General features: G+C 41.9%; 1 protein-coding gene across 5 annotated transcripts in view; it reads right to left on the bottom strand.

The window, feature by feature from the left end:
- Nucleotides 1–22,455, bottom strand: part of map4k3a (mitogen-activated protein kinase kinase kinase kinase 3a) — a 265,585-nt gene extending 243,130 nt beyond the window's left edge. For all 5 annotated transcript variants that reach the window (XM_072265706.1, XM_072265707.1, XM_072265708.1 and 2 more), the window contains exon 1: nucleotides 22,035–22,455. In XM_072265706.1, the coding sequence (XP_072121807.1) occupies nucleotides 22,035–22,139 (105 nt within the window). In that variant the 5' untranslated portion in view covers nucleotides 22,140–22,455. The remainder of the gene's footprint in view (nucleotides 1–22,034) is intronic.
- Nucleotides 22,456–23,026: the final 571 nt, after the last annotated feature.

The following is a 23,026-nucleotide window of genomic DNA, read 5'->3' as shown; positions in this document are numbered from 1 at the left end:
ATCTTCTACATTCTAAGAAATAAAGTCCTAACCTGTTCATTCTTTCTTTAACTCCGGTCCTCTAGAGCAACATCCTTGTAAATTTTCTCTGTACCCTTTCGACCTTGTTTACATCTTTTCTGTTGGTAGGTGACCAAAACTGCACATAATACTCCAAATTAGGCCTAACCGACGTCTTTTACAACTTCAACATAACACCTGATCTCCTGTATTCAAGAGCAACTTGTCTGCATTAAATTCCATCTGTCATTTTTCAAGTCACTTTTCCAGCTGATGCAGATCCCTCTGCAAGCCATGGGAGTCTTCCTCACTGTTCACTACACCCCCAATCTTGGTGTCAGCCGCAAATTTGCTGATCCAGTTAACCAACTATCATCCAAATCATTGATATAGATGACAAACAATAACGGACCCAGCACCAATCCCTGTGGCACACCACTAGTCACAAGCCTCCAATCAGAGAGGCAACCATCTACTACCACTCTCTGACTTCTCCGCAAACCAATGTCCAATCCAATTTACTACCTCATCTTAAATACATTGCTAAAGTCCATGAGAACAACTTCCACTACCTTGCCTTCATCCACTTTCCTGGAAAATTCCTTGAAAAACTCTGTAAATTCAGTTAGACATGACCTAAAATGCACAAAGCCATGCTGGCTATCTTTAATCAGTCCACGTCCATCCAAATACTTACATATCCAATCCCTTAGAATATCTTCCAATTACTTTCCCACAACTGATGTCGGACTCACCAAACTATATTTTCCTGGCTGATTTTTAGAGCTTTTCTTAAACAGGCTATCCTTCAATCCTCTGGTACCTCTACTGTTGCTAAGGAGGATTTTTTTTTTGCTGGGGCCCTGACAATTTCTGCACTTGCCCCCTGTAGGGTCCAAGGGATTTATCCACCCTGATTTGCCTCAGGACTGCAAATACCTCCTCCTCTGTAACCTGTACAGAGCCCATGAAGTTGATGCCACTTTGCCTCACTTCTATAGGCTCTGTGTAGTCTCCTGAGAAAATACAGATGCAAAAAAAAAATTTATTTCAGATCACGCCCCCCCCCCCCCATCTGTTTTGGCTTCACACATGGATTACCATTCTGATCTTCCAGAAGATCAATTTTGCCCTTGCAATCCTTTTGCTCATACACATCTGTAGAATTTCTTAGGATTCTCCTTAACCTTGACTGCTACAGCAACTTCATCCATTTTGCCGAAGTCCTACTGAAGGGTTTTGGCCCGAAACGTCGACTGTACTTTTTTTCCATAGATGCTGCCTGGCCTACTGAGTTCCTCCAGCATTTTGTCAGTGTCGCTGAGAACAACTTCAAGTCTTCTTTTTGCCCTCTTGATTTATCTCATGTGTTCTCTTGCATTTCATATACTCCACAAGCACTTCATTTGTTCCTAGCTATTTAGACTTGCTATACACCTCCACCTTTCTCTTAACCAGGGCCTCAATATCTCTTGAAAACCATTTAAGCCATTCACTGACAAGTTGAACTACATGCTCAAAACAAAGAATTTGAAGAACTGTCACTTTTCTAGTGCTGACTGCGAATGTGAATTCAGTTTTATGAATCCAATCAAATGTAAACCCAGATACAGACTAGAAGTGGAACCTTTGGATGATGCAATGAGGATTATAATGTATCTTTCATCTGGATGCAAAACAGTGTTTATACACAATAGTTTGCATTAAAGACGAGAAAAAATTTACAAAATGTCAAAAATTTTCTCTGCTGTACTGTATTTCATTATAGCCTTAATAAATAAAAAAGTATGTGACTTTTCAATTTTCATTCTAAATATTCATAGTATACATATTACAAAAAAAAAGCAGAGAGCTGTGCAATTTTCAGCCCATGTAAAGTGTTCCCGCTCAGAGAAATGGTTGGTCCACGCAGCTGTAAAAAAAAATTAAAGGGAACATTGACTACAAATCATTTATGTACCCTTCTCTGAACTCAATACTTTACAGATCCTTCTCCTTGGTGAAGGATGGCAGACATTTTAGAACGTTACGCACATTGAGTAGTACCACCCATAGACTATCCCTTTGGCGCCAGAGAGAGTGTCACCTCTTTGTGTGCATCTCTGAAGATGAATTATCAAATATTCCTGTTTAGGACTATCACAGCTGAAATCCAGTCACAGCCCAATCATTGCAGGGGACTCCAACCAGACCAGTTTGAAGAAGTCTATGACCAACTATCACCAACATATCACTTGTGAAACCAGAGGAGCCAACACACTTGACCATTGTTACACCACCACATTTTAGAAAGTCCAACCACAGTACCAGTGGTGAGGAGAATGAAGGTATGCTCAAGGGAGGTGGAGCAGAGCTGACAGGAATACGTTGAATCAGTGTACTATACCATTTTCATCTTCAGATCTGCAGTGGAAAGGGTGAGCAGTTTCAAGTTCTTCAAAATAAGGCTCTCCAAATAGTTGAGAACTGAGAGCATGAAACTTGATATTATTAATTGCTGTAATAAAATTATTTAGTAATTTGCACGGCCAATCACTTAGGTTTTTGCGACAGGTTGCCCGTGACTTAATGAATGGCAAATATGTTAGGTATAGCGTTTTTTTAAAGAAAGTAATAACCCCACAGTGGTGTCCTGTCATTGATGGTACTCCATCTGTTGCACAAGCAAAAACATTGGTGAATGGAATGTCCTTCTCTTTGAAAAATTGTTCTGCAACTCAAAACATTAACTCCCTCTTCATATCCATTCTAGTCCACTTGCAAATAACAACTCTTGAACTATGCTTCATCTTTTATGAAGCAAACGTAACCAAGAATTAAAGATTCATTGCCTGGCAAAGTTGACTCATCCAACTGCAGAGCAAATTTTGTCATCTAAGTAAGTTGCACAACGTGTCTTCCACATTCCAAGACATTTCACCTCTTTGTCTTTGAACAGAGTTTCACTGAGCGTTATCACTTTAATTATTTAGTCTGATGACTTGTGCAAAACTGTACTCAGAACCTCCCTTACTGCTGACAGAGTCAGTACTTCTCCAATTGTCTGGGGCTTTCCAGATTCAGCAAAGAGCAACTGAAATATTGTATGAAGCACACAACCACCACTTTTGCTGTGAAATGCTGGCAAATATGTTTTAAAATGTTTTCCATTTCTCAAAGTTTTCACAAAGTGACTGATGATATGCCAAGTTCCTGTTTGCTTTATCAGAGTGTATCCTTTTCAAATGTTCAAGGAGCCTGGACTTGCCAGAAGCATTGCCTCATTTGAAAACTTTCACACAACAGATATATCGACTGCTGCTAACTGTTTGGTGCTGGTATAAATCATATTTCAAATACTCCATATTGTATTGTCTACACTTTTTCTTTTGATCTTCTTTTGCAATTTTCATTATGGATTAATGACCACAGTCAATCATTTATTGATCAAGTCCAACCTCAAGCACTGTGACCAATAAAGGGCAAAGTTATGACATCATCACAGCTTAGGAAAAACCTGACTCTCTGCCTGAAGATACATAAAGTAGAGCAGCAATATTTCGGTTGGACCGTGGGCTAGGGAAATGCAGTCAAGTCCATTCAAAAGGGCAGATTCTGTACTTTACCCCAATGTATGCCATGTCCTAATTCACAGGAATCACATCACTGCATGATTAGAGCATAGAAATCACACGAGCTAACACTATACTACAGTAGTGAACAGCAATAATGCCTGGGCCAGGTCCATACATAACACGATTTCTTCAGCCAGATTTCTCATGCTATGCCAAATAGAGAAGTCACATTGCTTTTCAACAACTATAATGCACTTCAAGTCTAAGAGACAGTGGGTTAGCAAGATATGATCATTCTGACCAATTACGAGGCACTGAGAAAAAAAATCAAATGGCTTCAATTCCTTAATGAAGTTAAAAGCAATTCATTTCTTTAAGCCTGTAATCCCTCAGCTGCTCCCCTTGCTACCGAGTACACCCCAAAGACCCTTTGTTGTTACTGCCCCCTTAGAAACTCCAAGGGGAGGGGGATATATTGACCTATTGACCATTTTGGGAACCAGTGCTCTGGAAAATTTATAAAGAACGAACTGGAGCGTATCCTGAGCATCACTGTCCAGTATGGAAGGGCCAATAAATAGTATCAGAAAAAGATCCAGTGTTTTTAAACTCAGCCAGCTCCATCATAGATACTAGCCTTCCCAGCATTGAGGATATTTTCAAAAGGTGATGCCTCAAAAAGGCAGCATCCACCATGAAGGATCTGCACCATTCAGGACATGCCCTCTTCTCATTACTACCATCAGGGAGGTACAGGGGTCTAAAGACAAACGATCAATATTTTAGGAACATTATTTTAGCTTCTTTCCCTCTGCCATCAGATTTCCGAATGGTCCATGAATCCACGAACTGGAGTGCCAGTGAGAAACCTGATTCGGATACCTTGAAGGGAAACATTCTTTCCCTGTCTAATATCTTCCTTTAAAGTATATTGGGATTTTCCTTACTTGGCATCAATATTTCATGGCCCCTTTTTGCCTTTGTAATTTATTTCTAAGTTCCCTCCTACCCACTTGAGAGCCACAATAGGGATGGCTCTCAATCCCTATTGCCTAAACCTGCCATACAAATCTGCTTCTCATCTCTGATCAAGCCTTCAATATTCTTTATCATCCAAGTCTTGCTATCTTTGCCTTTCACCTTCACTAGTATGTGCTAGCTTTAATTATCTTTGAGAAGAATCCCACTTGCCAGTCATTGCCTATCTGCAAACAATTGCTCCCCATCTACTTTTGTCAGGTCCTCTTATGCTATTGAAGTCAATCTTTATCCAATTCAAAACCTTGAAAACTCATACCTTTCCCCAACTGCTCAAAATTATGGTCACTGCCCTCAAATTGCCCCTCAACCAACACTTCTACCTCCCGCCCAGTTTCTTTTCCCAAGGCAAGGGCAAGTACTGCCCTACCTCAATTAGGATTCTGCAAGATGCTCAGAAAAGGCAATTCTTGGACACACTTAACAAGTCCACCCTATCCAAACCCTTTGCACCAACTCAAGATTGCAGAAGTTAAAATCTCCCACTATTTAACCCCAATGCTCTTATATCTTTGTGATTTGTTCGCATGAATCTCCAGATCTCTATTTATTAGGACTTTTTTAGCCAAGTCTAGTTTCTGCAATTTATGTATCTAAACCCTCTTAACGAGTTACAAGTGACAGCCAGATCCTTCCAATCTCCTATATCATTTATGCCAGTCACTTCCTGGTCAGTCTGGTAGCTAACAATTTTAGCCTTCCCACACATTTCACCTACTTTATTAAGTAAGATTGATGCAACTGGATTAAAAAGAGGTAACATTTGTTTGTTTGTGTGAGCAGGTAGTTTTCATTGACTATCCTGAAGTATCTTTGAATCATTTGGCTTGTTACACTCGTTCCAAAGAGTTACTGGGAATCAACCATGTAGTCACAGTTCTAAATCACATGAGGATGACAGATTTTCTCACTTCACATCATTACCATCCTGTTAAAATTTATATTTCCAGTTACGATGGTGAAGAAAGGCATGGTAGCGCAGAGGTTAGCACAGCGCTTTGTAGTACCAGCTGTGTGATCGGGGTTCAATTGCCGCCACTGTCTGTAAGAAATCCGTACGTCTTCCCACGACCACATAGGTTTGCTCAGGGTGCTCCGGTTTCCTCCCACATTGCAAAGACCTACAGTTAACAAAGTTGTGGGCATGTTGTTGCTGCCAGAAGCACGGCAATACTCAAAGGCTACCCAGCACAATCCTTGCTAATTTGATCTGACATAAAGAACACAACTGACTGCATGTTTCACTGGCTCAATGTACATGTGACAATAAAGCTAATCTTTTAATCACAGCCAAACAAAATAACATAACTAGAGGAGTGGCTGGCCCTAGTGTGCAGAACTTGTATTCCAAGTTCACAGCCATTTTTTATCACTCATATCAAACATTAAATCAGGTGAAACATCCAGTAATCTAAACCAGTGTTTCTGTGTACACATGAATCTCCAGTCCTCAGATTTGAACAAAACTACTGCTATTCCATTGATACAAGCAACTTAGCAAGAACAGGGGCATCAAAGACCAAACCAATACAATGAATACTACTGGATAGATACCCAGAAAAAGACTGGGGGTGGGGTGTGTTGGCACAAAGATAGAATCTTATTTTTAAAATGCCTTAGGGGTTTACTTCACAATAAAACACCATCACAGCAAGCCAAGGGTGCTTTCTGCAAGGGCAAGGTTCCTCACGTGCTGGAGTTATAGAACAAGGAACACGCTTCTGGAAGCATTCAGGTCAAGAAACAGCTGTAGAGTCAAGGGGTGCAAATTTCAGGTCAAGACTCTGCATCAAGACATAAAAACTAAGCATCCAAACACCCGTGTGACGATATATTGAAGTTCTTTTGTCCTGATTTGCAGAGGATAGATCTAAAAATGCTGACTCAAAATGTTTTTTTCTGTTAGACTGTGCCACACCACCTATCACTCATGGAAACTTTACACCTCCATATTTAGCACTTCATTCGCCACAACTCCCACCAGCTCCAGTGGGATCCCACCACTAAAGCTCATCTTACCTTCCTCCTTACCCGCTCTGCTTTCTGTAGGGATCGTCATCTACGCGACTTCCTCGTCCATTCAACCTTCCACACTGATCTCCCACCTGGTACTTACTACTGCAAACAAGACAAATGCTAAATCTGTCTCTACACTTCCACCTTCACTGCCATCAGAGCATCAAACAGTACTTCCAGGCAAGGCGACACTTCACTGTCAGGATCCTCCTCTGTAACAGGTGTTAAAGGTGTGGCCTCCTTCATATCAGTGAGACCCAACATGGACTGGGTGATCACTTCATCAAGAAACTTCACTCTGTCCACCACAAAAGGCAGGCTCTCCTAGTGGCCACACAGTTAAATTTGACTTCCCATTCCTATACTAATATGTCTGTCCATGGTTGCCTCTATTGCATTGACGAGGCCAAACAAAGGGGAAGAACAACATCTTATTTAAGGTCTGGGTAGCCTCCTATCTGATGGCAGGAACATCAATTTCTCAAACTTCCAGAAATTTCTCCCTCTTTCTTTTTCCATTCCTATTTTGGTTAACTCCACACCCCTTCTCTTCTCACCTGCTCATCACTTCCCTCTGGTACCCCCTCTTCTTCCTCCTCTTTCTTCCATGGTCCACTGTCTTCTTCTATCAAGATTCCTCCTTCATCCCTTTGTCTCTTCCACCTATCACCTTCCAGCCTCTTACTTCATTCTCCTTCCCCACCTTATCTAGCTTCTGCCTCCTTCCTTTCAAGTCCTCTCCAAAGGTCTCTGCCCAAAACCTCAACTGTCTATTTCCCTCCACAGATGCTGTCTGACTTGCTGAGTTCCTCCAGCTTCTTGTGTGTGTTTGCTGAAGAATATTTATGCTCAGTTAGAAATATCAACACTGTGCAGTAAAAGGAAATGGTGACTCCCCCAGCAGAGAGTTAGAGTTATTTGGCAGAATGCCTCACCATCAGGAATTTTAAGCATGCATGAAATGCCCTGTCAGATCTTTCATACACAACTGGAGTCTTGGCTCCACTGTACTCTGCCCTAAAGATATTGAGTGCAGGTTAAAGATTGACACCCATACCCTTCTAGAATGTACAAGTTTGGAAGCTTTGGAAAGAAAGCCAGTGTTCTTTCCCAAGAACAAGATTCAATGTAAACAGCCATATGACACAGAACTTGGGACACACACCAAGACAAACAAGAACTGCAGTTGGAAATTAACAGCTTGATGAAAGCTAACCTGTCTGTTCTAAAACTTAATTTTCCTGTGTAAGACGCTGTTTGCAACCAAATGCAGAAGACAGACAAGTTCTGACACCCAACCATCACACAAGGGGCAGGAATGATGCAAAGACCCTCAGTCAAATTGTCTTGAAATGCTTATACAACTGACATTTAATATGCAAAAGACTGCACTGCATATATCTGGAAACAGTATGAAAAAATTAGCAAACAAAAGTCACAAGACCATATTATTTCACCTTCAGGAAAGCAATTTGGTTGAAAAATTAAATCTTGATAATGATTGCAAGCAGCAAAACCTTCCAATGGGTATGGATGAGGCCATAATGTCTAATCATCTTTCTCAGATTCTTCACAATTAATAATGTGACAGAAAGAATCGCCAACAGCTATATACTAGGGAGATAATAGCAGCTAGCAAAAACTAAAAACACTTAATCACTGATGTTGATGGAGGGTCAAAGAAAAACCTTGAAATGATTTTCATAATACCTGGTGGACAGCAGGGCAACTTAAAACTTGGCTGCAAAGCACCTGAACTCCATCATTGCTTCCTTCCTGAGAGTACACAAACATGCAGAACAGAGGGCCACCCAGTCCATCGGGTCTGCACTAGACCTTCAGCAGAGCCATTCATGCTCTTGCCCCGTCGCCCTGGAGTTTTCTTAACCCAATATTTCTCTGCTTCTTTCAACAGCATTGGAGAGGGTAAAAGCACTTCAAAGAATGGTGGCAGGACTTCCAGCAATATGGCGCATGTGACTAATGGCGACATCTTGCAGACAGTTTACAAAACTACTGGACACTCGCCTTCTAGATATATTACCACTACTACTTCTTCTGAACTGTTATCAATTGCAGCCTGTAATTTTCCTTTTAAAAATGTAGTTTTGGCCAACTGAATGATCTGGCACTTCTGCGACCTCCTGGGGGATTCGGCATGGAGTCCCTGGGGATGACTGCATCGATTCCTAATGGCGCAGTGCAAACCCATTAACAGCACCATAACTCTGCAACGAATGAAGCTTCAAGCAAGACTAAAATTGTCAAGGACAAGAGCGGAAAACGAACACTTGGGTCCCACGCTGCAAGGTTCAATTGCCTCTCTGATGCATGGATGTGGACTCATTTTTGGCTACGATTTGATGTTTAATGCCCACGGCGATGAACACTCTTTACTATTTCCTCATTTTGATTGAGGTGCTTTGGTGCAGAACTGGGTCTGTGGCTGCAGCTTGCTGAATATAGTGCTGAATTAAGTGACTTACATAGAAACATGGAAAACCTACAGCACAATACAGGCCCTTCGGCCCACAATGCTGTGCCGAACATGTACTTACTTTAGAAATTACCTAGGGTTACCCATAGCCCTCTATTTTTCTAAGCTCCACATACCTATCCAGGAGTCTCTTAAAAGACCCTATTATATCTGCCTCCACCTGCATCGCTGGCAGCCCATTCCATGCACTCACCACTCTGTGTAAAAAAACTTCTCTCGACATCTCCTCTGTACCTACTCCCAAGCACCTTAAAACTGTGCCCTCTCGTGTTAGCCATTTCAGCCCTGAGAAAAAGCCTCTGACTATCCACACGATCAATGGCTCTCATCATCTTATACACCTCTATCAGGTCACCTCTCATCCTCTGTCGCCCCAAGGAGAAAAGGCCAAGTTCACTCAACCTACTCTCAGAAGGCATGCTCCCCAAACCAGGCAACATCCTTGTAAATCTCCTCTGCACCCTTTCTATAGTTTCCACATCCTTCCTATACTGAGGTGACCAGAACTGAGCATAGTACTGCAAGTGGGGTCTGACCAGAGTCCTATATAGCTATAACATTACCTCTCTGCTCTTAAACTCAATCTCATAGTTGAAGGCCAATATACCATATGCCTTCTTAACCACAGAGTCAACCTGCGCAGCAGCTTTAAGCGTCCTATGGACTCGGACCCCAAGATCCCTCTGTTCCTCCATGCTACCAAGAGTCTTACCATTAATACTATATTCTGGCGTCATATTTAACCTACCAAAATGAACCACCTCACACTTATCTGGGTTGAACGCCATCTGCCACTTCTCAGCCCATGCCTTCTTACTTTCTCAATTAGCCTTGAATGCGGTACCTTATCACATGCCTTGCTGAAATCCATATACACTACATCTATTGCTCTACCTTCCATGTGTTTGGTTACACCCTCAAAAGAATTCAATCATACTCATAAGGCACAACCTGCCTTTGACAAAGCCATACTGACTATTCCTAATATTATGCCTCTCACAGTAGCCAGGGGTATATCTCATCCAGTCCCGGTGACTTAGCCAACTTGATACTTTCCTAAAGCTCCAGTGCATCCTCTTTCTTAATGTTTATATGCTCACTTTTCAGTCAGTTGTAAGCCATCCCTACAATTGCCAAGGTCTTTTCCGCAGTGAATACTGAAGCAAAGTATCCATCAAGTACCTCCGCTATCTCCTCTGGTTCCATACGCACCTTTGACTTTCACACTTGATTGGTCCTATTCTCTCACACCTTATCCTCTTGCTCTTCACATACTTGCAGAATGCCTTGGGGTTTTCCTTAATCCTTCTCGCCAAGGCCTTCTCATATCCCCTTCTGGCTCTCCCAATTTCATTCTTAAACTCCTTCCTGCTAGCCTTATAATCTTCTAGATCTCTCTCATTACCTAGTTTTTTTGAACCTTTCATAAGCCTTTCTTTTCTTCTTGACGAGATTTTCAACAGCCTTTGTACACCATGGTTCCTATACCCTACTATCCTTTCCCTGTCCCATTGGAACGTACCCATGCAGAACGCCACACAAACATCCCCTGAACATTTGCCACATTTCTGCCATACATTTCCCTGAGAACATCTGTTCCCAATTTATGCTTCCAAGTTCCTGCCTGAAAGCTTCATATTTCCCCTTACTCCAATTAAATGCTTTCCTAACTTGTCTGTTCCTATCCCTCTCCAATATCATGGTAAAGAAGATAGAATTGTGATCACTATCTCCAAAATGTTCTGCCACTCAGAGACTTGACCAGGTTTATTTTCCAATACCAGATCAAGTACAGCCTCTCCTCTTGTAGGCTTATCTACATATTGTGTCAGAAAACCTTCCTGAACACACCTAACAAACTCCATCCCATCTAAATCCCTTGCTCTAGGGAGATGCCAATCAATACTGGGGAAATTAAAATCTCCCCTCACAACAACCCTGTTATTATTGCACCGTTCCAGAATGTCTCCGTCTCTGTCCGTTATTATCGGGTGGTCTATAAAAAAACACCCAGTAGAGTTATTGACCCTTCCTATTTCTAACTTCCACCCACAGAGACTCAGTAGACAATCCCTCCATGATTTCCTCCTTTTCTGCAGCCGTGACACTATCTCCGATCAGCAGTGCCACACCCCCACCTCTTTTGCCTCTCTCCCTGTCCTTTCTGAAACATCTAAAGCCTGGCACTCTAAGTAGCCATTCCTGCCCCTGAGCCATCCAAGTCTCTGTAATGGCCACAACATCATAACTTCAAGTACTGATCTATGCTCTAAGCTCATCTGCTTTGCTCATGATACTCCTTGCGTTAAAATAGACACACCTCAAACCATCAGTCTGAGTGCATACCTTCTCTATCACCTGCCTATCCTCCCGTTCACACTGCCTACAAGCTTTCTCGATTTGTGAGCCAAGCACCCTTTCCTCCATCTCTTCTGTTCGGTTCCCACCCCTCTGCAATTCTAGTTTAGCTCTCCCCAGTAGCCTTGGCAAACATCCCTGCCAGGATATTGGTCCCCCTGGGATTCAAGTGCAACCCATCCTTTTTGTACAGTCACACCTGCCCCAAAAGAGGTTCCAATCATCCAGAAATCTGAATCCCTGCCCCCTGCTCCAATCCCCCAGCCACGCATTTATCCTCCACCTCATTCTATTCCTATACTCACTGTCGCGTGGCACAGGCAGTAATCCCGAGATTACTACCTTTGAGGTCCTGCTTCTCAACTTTCTTCCTAATTCCCTGTAGTCTGTTTTCAGGACCTCCTCCCTTTTCCTACCTATGTCATTGGTACCAATATGTACCACAACCTCTGGCTGTTCACCTTTCCACTTCAAGATATCGTAGACACGATTAGAAACATCCCAGACCCTGGCATTGGGAGGCAAAATACCATCCATGTTTCTTTCCTGCATCCACAGAATTGCCTGTGTGATCCCCTAACTATAGAGTCCCATATCACTGCTGCCATCCTCTTCCTTTCCCTACCCTTCATTATCCACAGGGACAGACCACGTGCCAGAGGCACGGCCATTTGGTGGCTGTGGACTCACTTCTGGGGATTCTGCTGTTTGATATTTAACATTCTGTGTGTTATTTGTTCACTTTTTGTTGTTTGTGCAATAATTTTATTTCACATGTTTGATGGTCTTGTTGTGTGGGGTTTTCGTTAAATGGTTCTATAGTGTTCTTTGTTTCGTAGCTGCCTGCAAGAAAATGAATCTCAAGGTTATATATTGTATACATACTTTGATGATAAACGCACCTTGAACTTACAAACTTAACTGAGTTGCTTGAGGGGGTGATCAAGGTCACCTAAGGATAGAGCAACAGATGTTGTCTACAAGAACCTTAATAAGGCATGGTAGGCTGATCGGGAAGATTAAGATGCATGGGATCCATGATGACTTGATAGTCTAGATTCAGAACTGGCTTGCCCATAGGAGACAGGATAGTGGTAGCAGTGTATTCTTCTGACTGGAGGTCCATGACCAACGGTGTTCCGCAAGGATCTGTGCTGGGACTTTCATTGTTTTGAGATACATATAAGTGAATGACTTCAATGAAAATATAGATGGGTTGGTTAGTAAATTTGCAGACAATGTAAAAATTGGAGCTGCAGACAGTGAAAGAGGCTGTCAAAGGACACAGTGGGAGAGAGTTCAGTTACAACTATGGACAGAGAAGTGGCAGATGAAATTTTATCCAGGCAAGGATAAGCTGTTGCACTCTGGGAGGATGAAAGTAAGGGGCAAGTATACAGTTAATGGCAGAACTTCAATAGCGTTCTAGTACAGTTAATGGCAGAACTTTAATAGCGTTCTTGTACAAAGGGATCTTGGGCTTCAAATCCATACCTCCCTGAAAATGGCAACACTCAATCAATGAGTGGTAGGGGATAGAATATAAGAGTCAAGATGTCATGATGCAATGTACAAAACTGTAGCTAGGATGCTCTTAAAGAGTATTGTGTGCGATTCTGGTTGTCCCACTAAAAGATGTGAAGGCTTTGGAAAGGGTACAGAAGGGATTTATCAGGATGGTGCCTAGGTGAGAAGGTATTAACTACAAGGAGAGATTGGATAAACCTGGATATTTTTCCCTGGACCATCAGAGGCTGAGTGGAAACCTGATACAAGTTTATGAGAGGCATAGATAGGGTAGACAGTCAGATCTCTTCGCCAAGGGAAAAATGCTGAATTCCAGAGCACACACCTTTAAGAGGGAAAGTTTAAAGATAGCGTGCGGGCAGGTTTATTTTTTTTAAAGAGGCGCACACACACCTGGAACACTGCCAGCAGTGGTAGTGGAAGCAGATACCAAAAGGGTGTTCAAGAGGCTTTTAGATATGCAAGAATATGCAGGAAGTGATGGGATATGAATCATGCAGACAGAAGGATTAGTTTAATTTGGAATTAGGCCTGGTACAGACATTGTGGGCTGAAGGATCTATTCCATCTGTGCTGTTCTATGTTCTAGGTCACTACCAAATCTGTTTCCGCCATACTTTCAGAAGGGGTAGTGCAACTCACAAATCACAACTCTGAGAAAAAATATATACCAGAGTCCTGATGAAGGGTCTTGGCCCAAAACATTGACTGTTTAATCTTTTCCATAGAAGCTGCCTGGCCTGCTGAGTTCCTCCAGCATTTTGTTTCTTGCAAAAAATGTATTTCATTCTTTCATTAACCATCAATTTTCATACAGGGATTTCTTCAATGATCTTTTTTGTCAATGGAAAATAATCTATACCTTTATGTTATAAAATCATTAGGGGCATAGATAAGTTGGATAGTCACTGTATTTTCTTCCCAGGAAAAGACAAACTTGAGATGAAAGGGGAAAAATATACAGAAGATCTGGCTGGCAAGCTTTTACATACATATGGAACGAGTTGCCAGAAGCAGTTATAATTGCAATGTTTTAAAGACATACTGAATAACTATCTTCCCTCCATCACAGAGCATCGCTGCTTCTGATAATTCAGAATTCAACTCCTTTTCCAATAATGGTATCTACAAAAGTAAATGGATGATTTTCAATACACACAAAATGCTTGAGGAACTCAGCAGGCCTGGCAGCATCTATGGAAAAAAAGTAGAGTTGATGTTTCAGGCCATGACCCTTCAGCAGGACTGATTTTCAAGCTTAATATATCTAGTGATGGGAAATATCCTGGCTACATGAATGTAAACCAATGACTGTCCCAAGATAGAAGTCATATCATCCCCAAGCTCCCCCCAGAAAAATCCCTGAGCATCTCAACATCTTGATTAAAACAGCACAGGTAAAACAGGATCCTCCAATACACAAATCACTGCCAAAAAATATTCAAGGAACTTGACATACAGTAAGTCAGGACAGTCCAATTTGCTTGAGTGATATCCCTGCTACCGCACTTAATATTCCAACCTTCCTCCAGCATTTTGCTGCGATTACAGTTCACAATCCTGACAATGCAAAGTATTATTACAACACAATAGTGCAATGGTTAGCACAACTCTTTACAGTAAAAGGCATCCAGGCTTCAATTCCCGCCACTGCGTGTAAGGAGTTTGTCTGTTTGCCCCATGAATGAGTGGGTTTCCTCCCAAGTGCTCTGGTTTCCTCCCAAAGTCCAAAGACATACTGGTTAGCAGATTAACTGGTCATTGTAAACAGTCCCATGATTAGGTTATGGTTAAATCAGGGGTTGCTGGGGTCTATTCCACACTGTGTCTCAATAAATAAAAATAAATAACAATCCCTGCATGATATCACATCACCACTTTCCAACTGAAAAAGCCAAGAATAGCAATGCCAGAGCTCCCAGGACCGCTGCATATCACTTCATAATGGCTGTATATCACTTCAGAATGGCTGTATATCACTATTCCTTTATCAGACCTGGATCTGGAAAATTCCTAGTCAAGTTACCTGTGGCTTAACCATCAGTATATCTGGAAGACTCATCACCACTTCAGGGAACTCAAGGACTATCAATGAAAGAACCTAACAGCGCTAAATCCAAACAACAAAATACCTTAAAATGAAATTTCAGGGAAGAAAGAATTTTGAACAAAAATATTTTAAATGGTACATAATAATTCAAATGAAGCAAAGTAACCTGTTCAATTAGCTCTGTTCTCAGATGTAAACACATCCACATACCTACTCTGGGACAGGTTTGGACTATTAACAGAGTCAAAAATGTTTTAAATTTTCAGATGGAGCTTTTTATGCATGGAAGTCATAAGGGTGAGACTGTCTCAGTTCTGATTGCCCCTCGTTACAGAATAGTCTAATGGGCTGACATTTTATTCCTTTGGTGGCACACTACCTATAAAAATAGCTTTCTTTGATAAAGTAAATAACTAAAAGTACTCAGAGTTTATTGTCTTCGAACAAAATATAACATACTTTCCATTTCATTTCACCGTGCAAGGATGATGAAACAATATACAGGCCCGTTCACCTTCCCGCTCACCCCAGAGTTGCATCAAACGTACATTACACTTCACTCCACAACCACTTACCCATTCTTAAGCACTGACTTAGAGGTAAAAATCTCTGCCAACTTGGATTCTGATCTGAACTAATTTGAATCAACCTAGTCAAATTACTGGCACATACACCAAGAACTGGATTCATGATTGTCCAATGACCCCCGCTGGATTCATACACATTTGGCTGCCAAATGACAACATAGTGAAAGGTTAAAACCGCTCCTCCCACCCCTCTCCATTATCATGTGAAACTATGATCCTGGCGGTCTAATTGGTAGGGCAATCCAAGTACTTAACAAAAACATTCCATTCATTCCGCCAACTTATGGATGATACTTTAATTTCATGTACCTGCTGCCGTGAAATGACAATGTGAAATGCCCTTGTTTGAGATACACTCAATTTAGAAATTTTCTAAATTCCTCACTTTTGAGGACAGTCTCATAAATTAAACTTTAGTCCATAAAGAACTGAAAAATACTTCTGACATCATCGTTGAGCCACCTTAGTTTTGATTTTAAGATCATGCATAAAATGCTGGAAAAATTCAGTAGGTCAGGCAGCATCTATGGAAAGGAATTAACAGTCACAATTCAGGCCAAAACTTTTCATCAGGACTAGAGAGGAAGGAGGCAGAAGCCAAAATAAGGAGGTAGAGGAAAGGGATATGCTAATTTTTTTTTTAATCCTTGTTTCTTCTCCATAACCTACACATCTTCCATGAGATACTGGTGAGAAATGAATGCAGTTCTTCAGATGAAACCAAACCTCTGCAAGACAACTGACATCCACCTCTCTGTATTGTTTTCAAACTGGCATTAAACATGCCACTAAATTATTGTTTGTTCTTGTCCACTAGCTACTTCTACAAGGGGGTGGAGGTCATTTGTCTTACAGAGATTGGGTTAGATTCCATCTGAAGACTGCATTCAAGTTCAATTTCAAGTTTACTGTCATTCAGACATGCACATCGATACAGCTAAATGAAATATCATTCCTCAGGGACGAACATGCAAAACACAGTACACAGAGTTACACACAGCAAATATAATTACAATCCAATCCAACCCATACAGTCACAAAATAATATTAGCACGTCCCTGAGTGGCGTAGCCTGGAGATTGACAGGTTGACAAAGTGTGAGGTGCATGTTTATGTAATGTTACCGGCACTATTATAATAAAACAAACAGTTGTCTAAATATGTGAAACAGCAGCAATAGAAGATGATAAGTAACCAGTGCAGGGTGAGAGCGGGTCTGTGAGTGGGGGGGGGGGGCAACAGCAGGGTTTCTGAATCTACAAAATCTCTCTTCCTCTCACTTGAAACTTTTCATTCTGGCATAGAAAAAGTATCTTCAGCAGCACCTCGATTGCTGTCTCCTATCATTCATTAAAATAGCAAATAACGACATTTCTGAAGTAAATCAATGCAGGATATGACATGCCAAAAGGAGCAGTATCTATGATTCACCATGTCTACATTGTCTCCCGGCCTCTGCCAATTCTCCTTCAAGCCAAAACACAGTCTCCATTTCCACGCACTGTTACATGAACAGAGTTGGCTATTTTTTTCAGTAGATCTGTGGAGGTCCAGGTAATTAACATCCATAGACTCACTTATCTATGATTTCACCTACCACCTCTAAATTCAAGTTTAATTAGATATGATGCAAAAGCAAAATATAGTGAATGCTGGAAATCTGAAGTAAGAACAAACGCAGGAAAATGAAGTGATTTTGTGTTGCATGTTTATTATGTTTACTGCGGTAACTAGTCATGTGGGGGGGTGCGGTCAAAGAGAAGGGAATAAGTTACATTCTCATACTTTATTCCGGTCAGTTTTAGAGCTGTGGACCAACAATGTAATTACTTTTGTTAACTTCCCTTAATTGCATCACTTCCAGATTGTTTTGCTAGCTGCTAAGAAAGGATCGAATACATTTCTTTGACTTTTTGGAACATTATTATTGGGTTGATTGGAGAGTGCATTAGACAAGATAACTCTGTGTTAGGGCACCAGCAGCAACACTGGTTTACTCGAGATGCCGCTACAACTGTGTCTAACCTAAATAAAGACAATTGGCCATCATTTTTCAATCAAGCAACCATCTGTCAGGAACCATTATACCCACACATACAATTTAAAAATATTTATCTTCTACTCACTGAATTCTTGTACAGAAATTGTTCTAATTTTATTCATACAGATTGTAGTAGCTTCCATTTCCCCGCTCTCCAATCAGACTTCACTAATTACTGTGTAATATACTTTGCTACACCAACATTTTTAAGCTGTGTTTTTAATAAACACATTGCTTCTGTTTTTCTTTCATTAAACTCAGCTCACTCTTTATCCATCCCCATGCAACTTAAAACACCGTGTTTTCTTACTTTCCAGTTCTGATGGAGGGTTTTGGGATGTGAAATGTTAATTCCATTTTTGTTTTCATAGATTGCTGCCTGACTTGTTTAAGTATTTCCAGCATTTCCCTTGATTTCAGAATTCCACCATCTGCAGTTTTCTCCCACATTCCGAGCTGCATGGTAACATAGTGGTTAGCACAACGCTTTACATTACAGGTGATCCAGTTCATTCCCCACCGCTGACTATATGGTGTTTGTATATTCTCCCGTGACCGCATGAGTTCCCTTTGGGCGCTCTGATTTCCTACCGCTGTCCAAAGACATACCAGTTAGGTTAATTGGTCACTGTAAATTGTCCTGTGATTAGGCAAGGGTTAAATCAGGGGTTGCTGGGCAGCACAGATCAAAACACCGAAAGGGCCTGTTCTGTGATGTATCTTGATTATTAAATACATTCAAGAATCAGTGCCACTTCCCCCAATCAACTGTCCAGTCTGTTGCTGTTTCTAGTAATATCCTTACAAACAAAATTAAGATTATGGATCTACAAAGGTACAATGTCCTAGATTTTTCACTCCTACATAACCCTCCATTTTTTTCTATCGTCCATGTGCCTATCTAAAAATTTCTTAAATGACCATAATAATGCATTTCACAAATCCTGAATGCTTGGCTGATCCGGAAGGCCAAGGCACATGGAAGCCAAAGGCTACTTGGATCCAAAAAACAGGCTGCTGAATTGAGGCAGGGGGTAATGGTAGAAGGATGCTTTTCTGATGAGATGTCTATGACCAGAGGTGTACTATAATGATTAGTGGAGGGACCCGTATCATTTTATTTATCAGAAAAATTCTGGATGTGAATTTAGGAGATAATAATAGCAAGTTTGCAGATGGGAATAAAAGTGATGCTGTGAACATCCAAGAAATGCTGTAAGGTTTTAAATTTCCATTCAATAATCGTGTCTAAAACACAATTAAATGCAGCAATTTGTAAAAGGTAAATCAGACACAAACCCATTTAATTCCCAATATCAGGATCATATAATTTGAAACACTAGGTGACAACTAACAAGAAGCATCTTTAAGATGCAATATTCTAAGCAATATCTACAAGTATAATCCAAAATCTGTTCTGCTTTTAACATCATGTGCAACATGTCTATCATTTTCATTTAGTTATACCTAGTAAGTGACTTCTCAAAGTTTAAGATAAATTTGTTATTAAACTATGTCTTCCATATACAACCTTGGGATTCATTTTCTTGCAAGCAGCCACAGGTGAATAAAGTACAATAGCATTCATGAAAAACCATACATAACAAAGGTCCCTGAAAGTGAGTCTACAAACTGAGTAGTCAGTTCAGCACTGAGGTGAGCGAAACCACCCACACCAATCCAGGAATCTGATGGTTGCAGGTTGTAGAGCAACAACTGTTCCTGAACCTAGTGGCATGGGACCCAAAATTCCTGCATCTCCCACCCAATGGCAGTAGCAAGAAGAGAGGGACTAAGGATTATAGACAGCTGAAAAAGTAAGAACTTTTCAAATGCCTTTCATGGATTCAAAACCAACATGGCATGGGCCAGTAAAGCAAGATCCCTTCATAATGGACATAGAAATATCTTGATAAATACCCCGGCCATAAACAAATCAGCAATTTAAAAAAAACCCTAACCAGGCAAACCATAATTTCTTTTCTCCAAATGGATAGATTTGACCAGGAAATGTCAACATTTCCCTGCAAAAGTGCCACAAAGTTCAGAGATCCTGCGCAAATACTAAAACCCAGGATTCACTGTCTTTTCACATACTAAACCACAGGATTCCTGATGCTGGCAACACAGCACAAACCTGAGGCTTAAGTGTTCATGGAAAGAAATCTGCTCTTTGCATCAGGTTGGATGAGGCACACCTTTCCCAATCGAGAATAATTGAAAATGTAAATTCACATACCTGAATTTACCTAATGATATTAAAATGCTTATAAAATAATCTGATAAAAATTGGTATTTTAATTGTTTACTTTTTTTTAAGTCATCAGAGTCATCCAAGACTTTTGACTTTTTCCAGTTAAGCTGAAGACTTGCCACGGGTTTTTCTCAACTGCTTCAACAGTGAGCATTGTTCGACAGTACCATACTCAACCCAAGCATTACATTGTACAAGGCCTTGCTGATGAAGACTGAGCTAGTTGGCAATACTTCGCAGCAGGTCGGCAAACTGCAAGTGTGGGAGGTGTTCAAACTTGTAATGGGTCAAGTTTTTAAGCTGATAGAAAACAAAGCATAGACATTAAGAAAACTTCAAAGATTTTCTCAGATCCCATTTTAATTAATCTGTGCCTATTTTAATATTTTACCTCCAATGATTGTCCTGAATTTGCTGCAATAACAACAAAAGTTTGGAATAAATTTAGAAAACTTTGTGCACATTTTGTACGTATCATTAAGATCGAAAAAGTACAGGGAAAGGATGAATAAGGTATGCTTTCATTCCCTGGAACGGAGAAGAATGAGGGGAGATTTGATAAAGGTATACAAAATTATGAAGGGTATAGATAGGGTAATCCAAGCAGGCTTTTTCCATCGAGGTTGGCTGAGACTAGAACTAGGTCATGGGTTAAGATTGAAAGGTACAATGTTTAAGGGGAACACAAGGGAGGTCTTCTTCACTCAGAGGGTGGTGAGAGTGCACCAGTGGAAGTGGTGGACTGGGATTCAATTTCAACATTTAGTTGGTAAGTACACAAATGGGAGGAGTATGGAGGGCTATGGTCCAGTTACAGGTCAATGAGATTAGGCAGGTTAACAGTTTGGCATGAACTAGATGGGCCAAAAGGTCTTTTTCAGTGCTGTAGTGTTCTGTAACTCTATTTGCTGCGGGAAATAAAAACAAAACTGGTTGCAAAGAACAAAAGTGCAAGATTGAATGCAGCAAAGCCAAAGGATGACAAATCCAATGAAACTGGGCCCACACGGACAGGCTGCAGAACATTACCAAGTGCATCTGGATCATGCCTGGCCAGCCATTCTGAAATCATTGCATAAATATGACAGACTCATAAGCTACAATCTTACTGCCTTCGAACAAGCTAAGTAATACAAAATATGGCAAACAAGAAACTGTCTAATGGTCAAAGCATTTCAAGCTACTTAACTAGAGGTTTAAGATTCCATGAAATCCCTAGGGTAAATTAATAAGAAATATTACCCTTGAGCAACCCACTAAAATGAATCCCTGACTGGTTCAAACTCCTAACAACTGTTTTGCAAGATGCAAGCAGCTGGCATAAGGTTACTAATTCAAAATACCTGACCTAGCTATCAAGTTTTAAAAGGTTGAGGAAAACAACTATTCAACTTCTTTTTCTTCTAAAGGTTTAGTGCAGCAACACAAATCCAATCAAATATTCTTCCACAGCACAAAACATCCACCACAATGTTATATTCACCCATATAAAATCTCAGGAGCAGTGTCATCACTGGCTTAAGTGAATTCATTGCCTATTCCGAGTAACTTTGACACAGTATCCAGACTGAAGATTCAGTACTGCTTCAGGAATGGGAAGGCAGATCCAAATATGGACTGCAAGCTTATTTTCCTAAAGAGAGACCAGTACACAAGTAGACAATAACTTCAACCTTTCGTTCCCAGACTGAAAACAACGCCGGATTAACCTTCAAATGCCCCCCACACCCCCCGATGAGACCTGGGTTGTTAGTATCTGGATCACTTGCCCAGTATATTGTGAATGTTGCGTGGGGAAGCGAGGAGGATCAGGGATTTCCTTGGGCTACTGTGGAGATGCGCCAGCGCCTGCTGCGTACTTTATACCAGCAATCGGCGCAGTCGCGGCGACTGCACACGGTGTTCGGACACTAATCCGGTGTCGAAACGTCTCTCCCACCGAGGGCGAGATAAACAAGACAAGACAAGCTCCGGAACAAGAGGGGCGGGGAAGTGCCGATTTGCCAGCTTGTGGTCCGGCCCACACCACTCGGGGGACACGAAGGCCAGCCCCGAATCACCCTTCCCCGGGCCTACTGCAGCCTGGGGCTCGAGTCCCCAGCGCACACTGACCTTGTAAACATCGCCATAGGTGCCGCTGCCGATCCTCTGGATCAGCTCGAAGTCCTCCTGCGGGTTCCTCCGGGACAGGTCGAAGCTGCCATGGGAAGTCATCATGGAGCCGCGGCCGCCGCCTCCTCCCGTTCGCGCCCCCCGAGGCCCGGGGGCCCGAAACAACTAGAACAAGTGCGGGGCTTCGGCGACGCCTTCCTGCGGCCGCTGGAAGCGCCTCTCGCTCATTCCAGCCTGCCTCACATGGAGCCCGCGTAACGACGGAGAGGAGCACCACCCGCTGGCGGCGATCAGGCCCGGCGGCCCTACCCCACCCGGGCAGGGTAAACGGCAGCAGCGGCAACGACGACAGTGCCCACAGCCCCACCAGCCCGGTCACAGGCTCCCCACCTCACAAATCACACTCGCCCACTGCCATGAAACATGGCCACCGCGCATGCGCGCCCCGCCCCGCCCCGTACCGCCCCTCCCGCCGGAGCAGGGCGGCGTCTGGGCTCGGTGTTCCGCTGCCAAGTAGCACAGCGTTCCGGGCCAACTCGTACATGTCAGTGGCTAGTGGACTATGCACGCATCTTAAGCATGCATATGAATTCTGTTTTTTTTTCCATATATACAGACACGCAGCGGAATCTGTACGGGAGGCTATTCCCCCTACTCTACCCGTGCTGCTTCTCTGCAAGACCATTAGTGACTACGTTTCCTCTCCTGTACTTTCCTTAGTATGCAGACAAACGTTTGTTCTATATTGTCCAAATTGAGTGCCTATATTAATAGACGACACACACATGTATACCTTAATAAATAAAGTACATACGAATTCTGAGGAATCTGAGAATACGCATTCCCGTCGTATCTGACGAATAAATCCTCTTCTCGGGTTTCTGTACCCGGCTGGAAATCCGAGAAGTTGTTCAGAACATTACGCCCACTTTACCTGCGCTGCTTCTGTGAAAGTAATACCTAGAAGTGAGCTTTCTCTTTGCCCATATTAA

Source organism: Mobula birostris, chromosome 8 (genome assembly GCF_030028105.1).
Source record: "Mobula birostris isolate sMobBir1 chromosome 8, sMobBir1.hap1, whole genome shotgun sequence".
In the NCBI taxonomy this organism is placed as follows: Eukaryota; Metazoa; Chordata; class Chondrichthyes; order Myliobatiformes; family Myliobatidae; genus Mobula; species Mobula birostris.
Note: the sequence above shows the minus strand (reverse complement) of the source record. Positions and strands in the feature narration are given on the sequence as shown.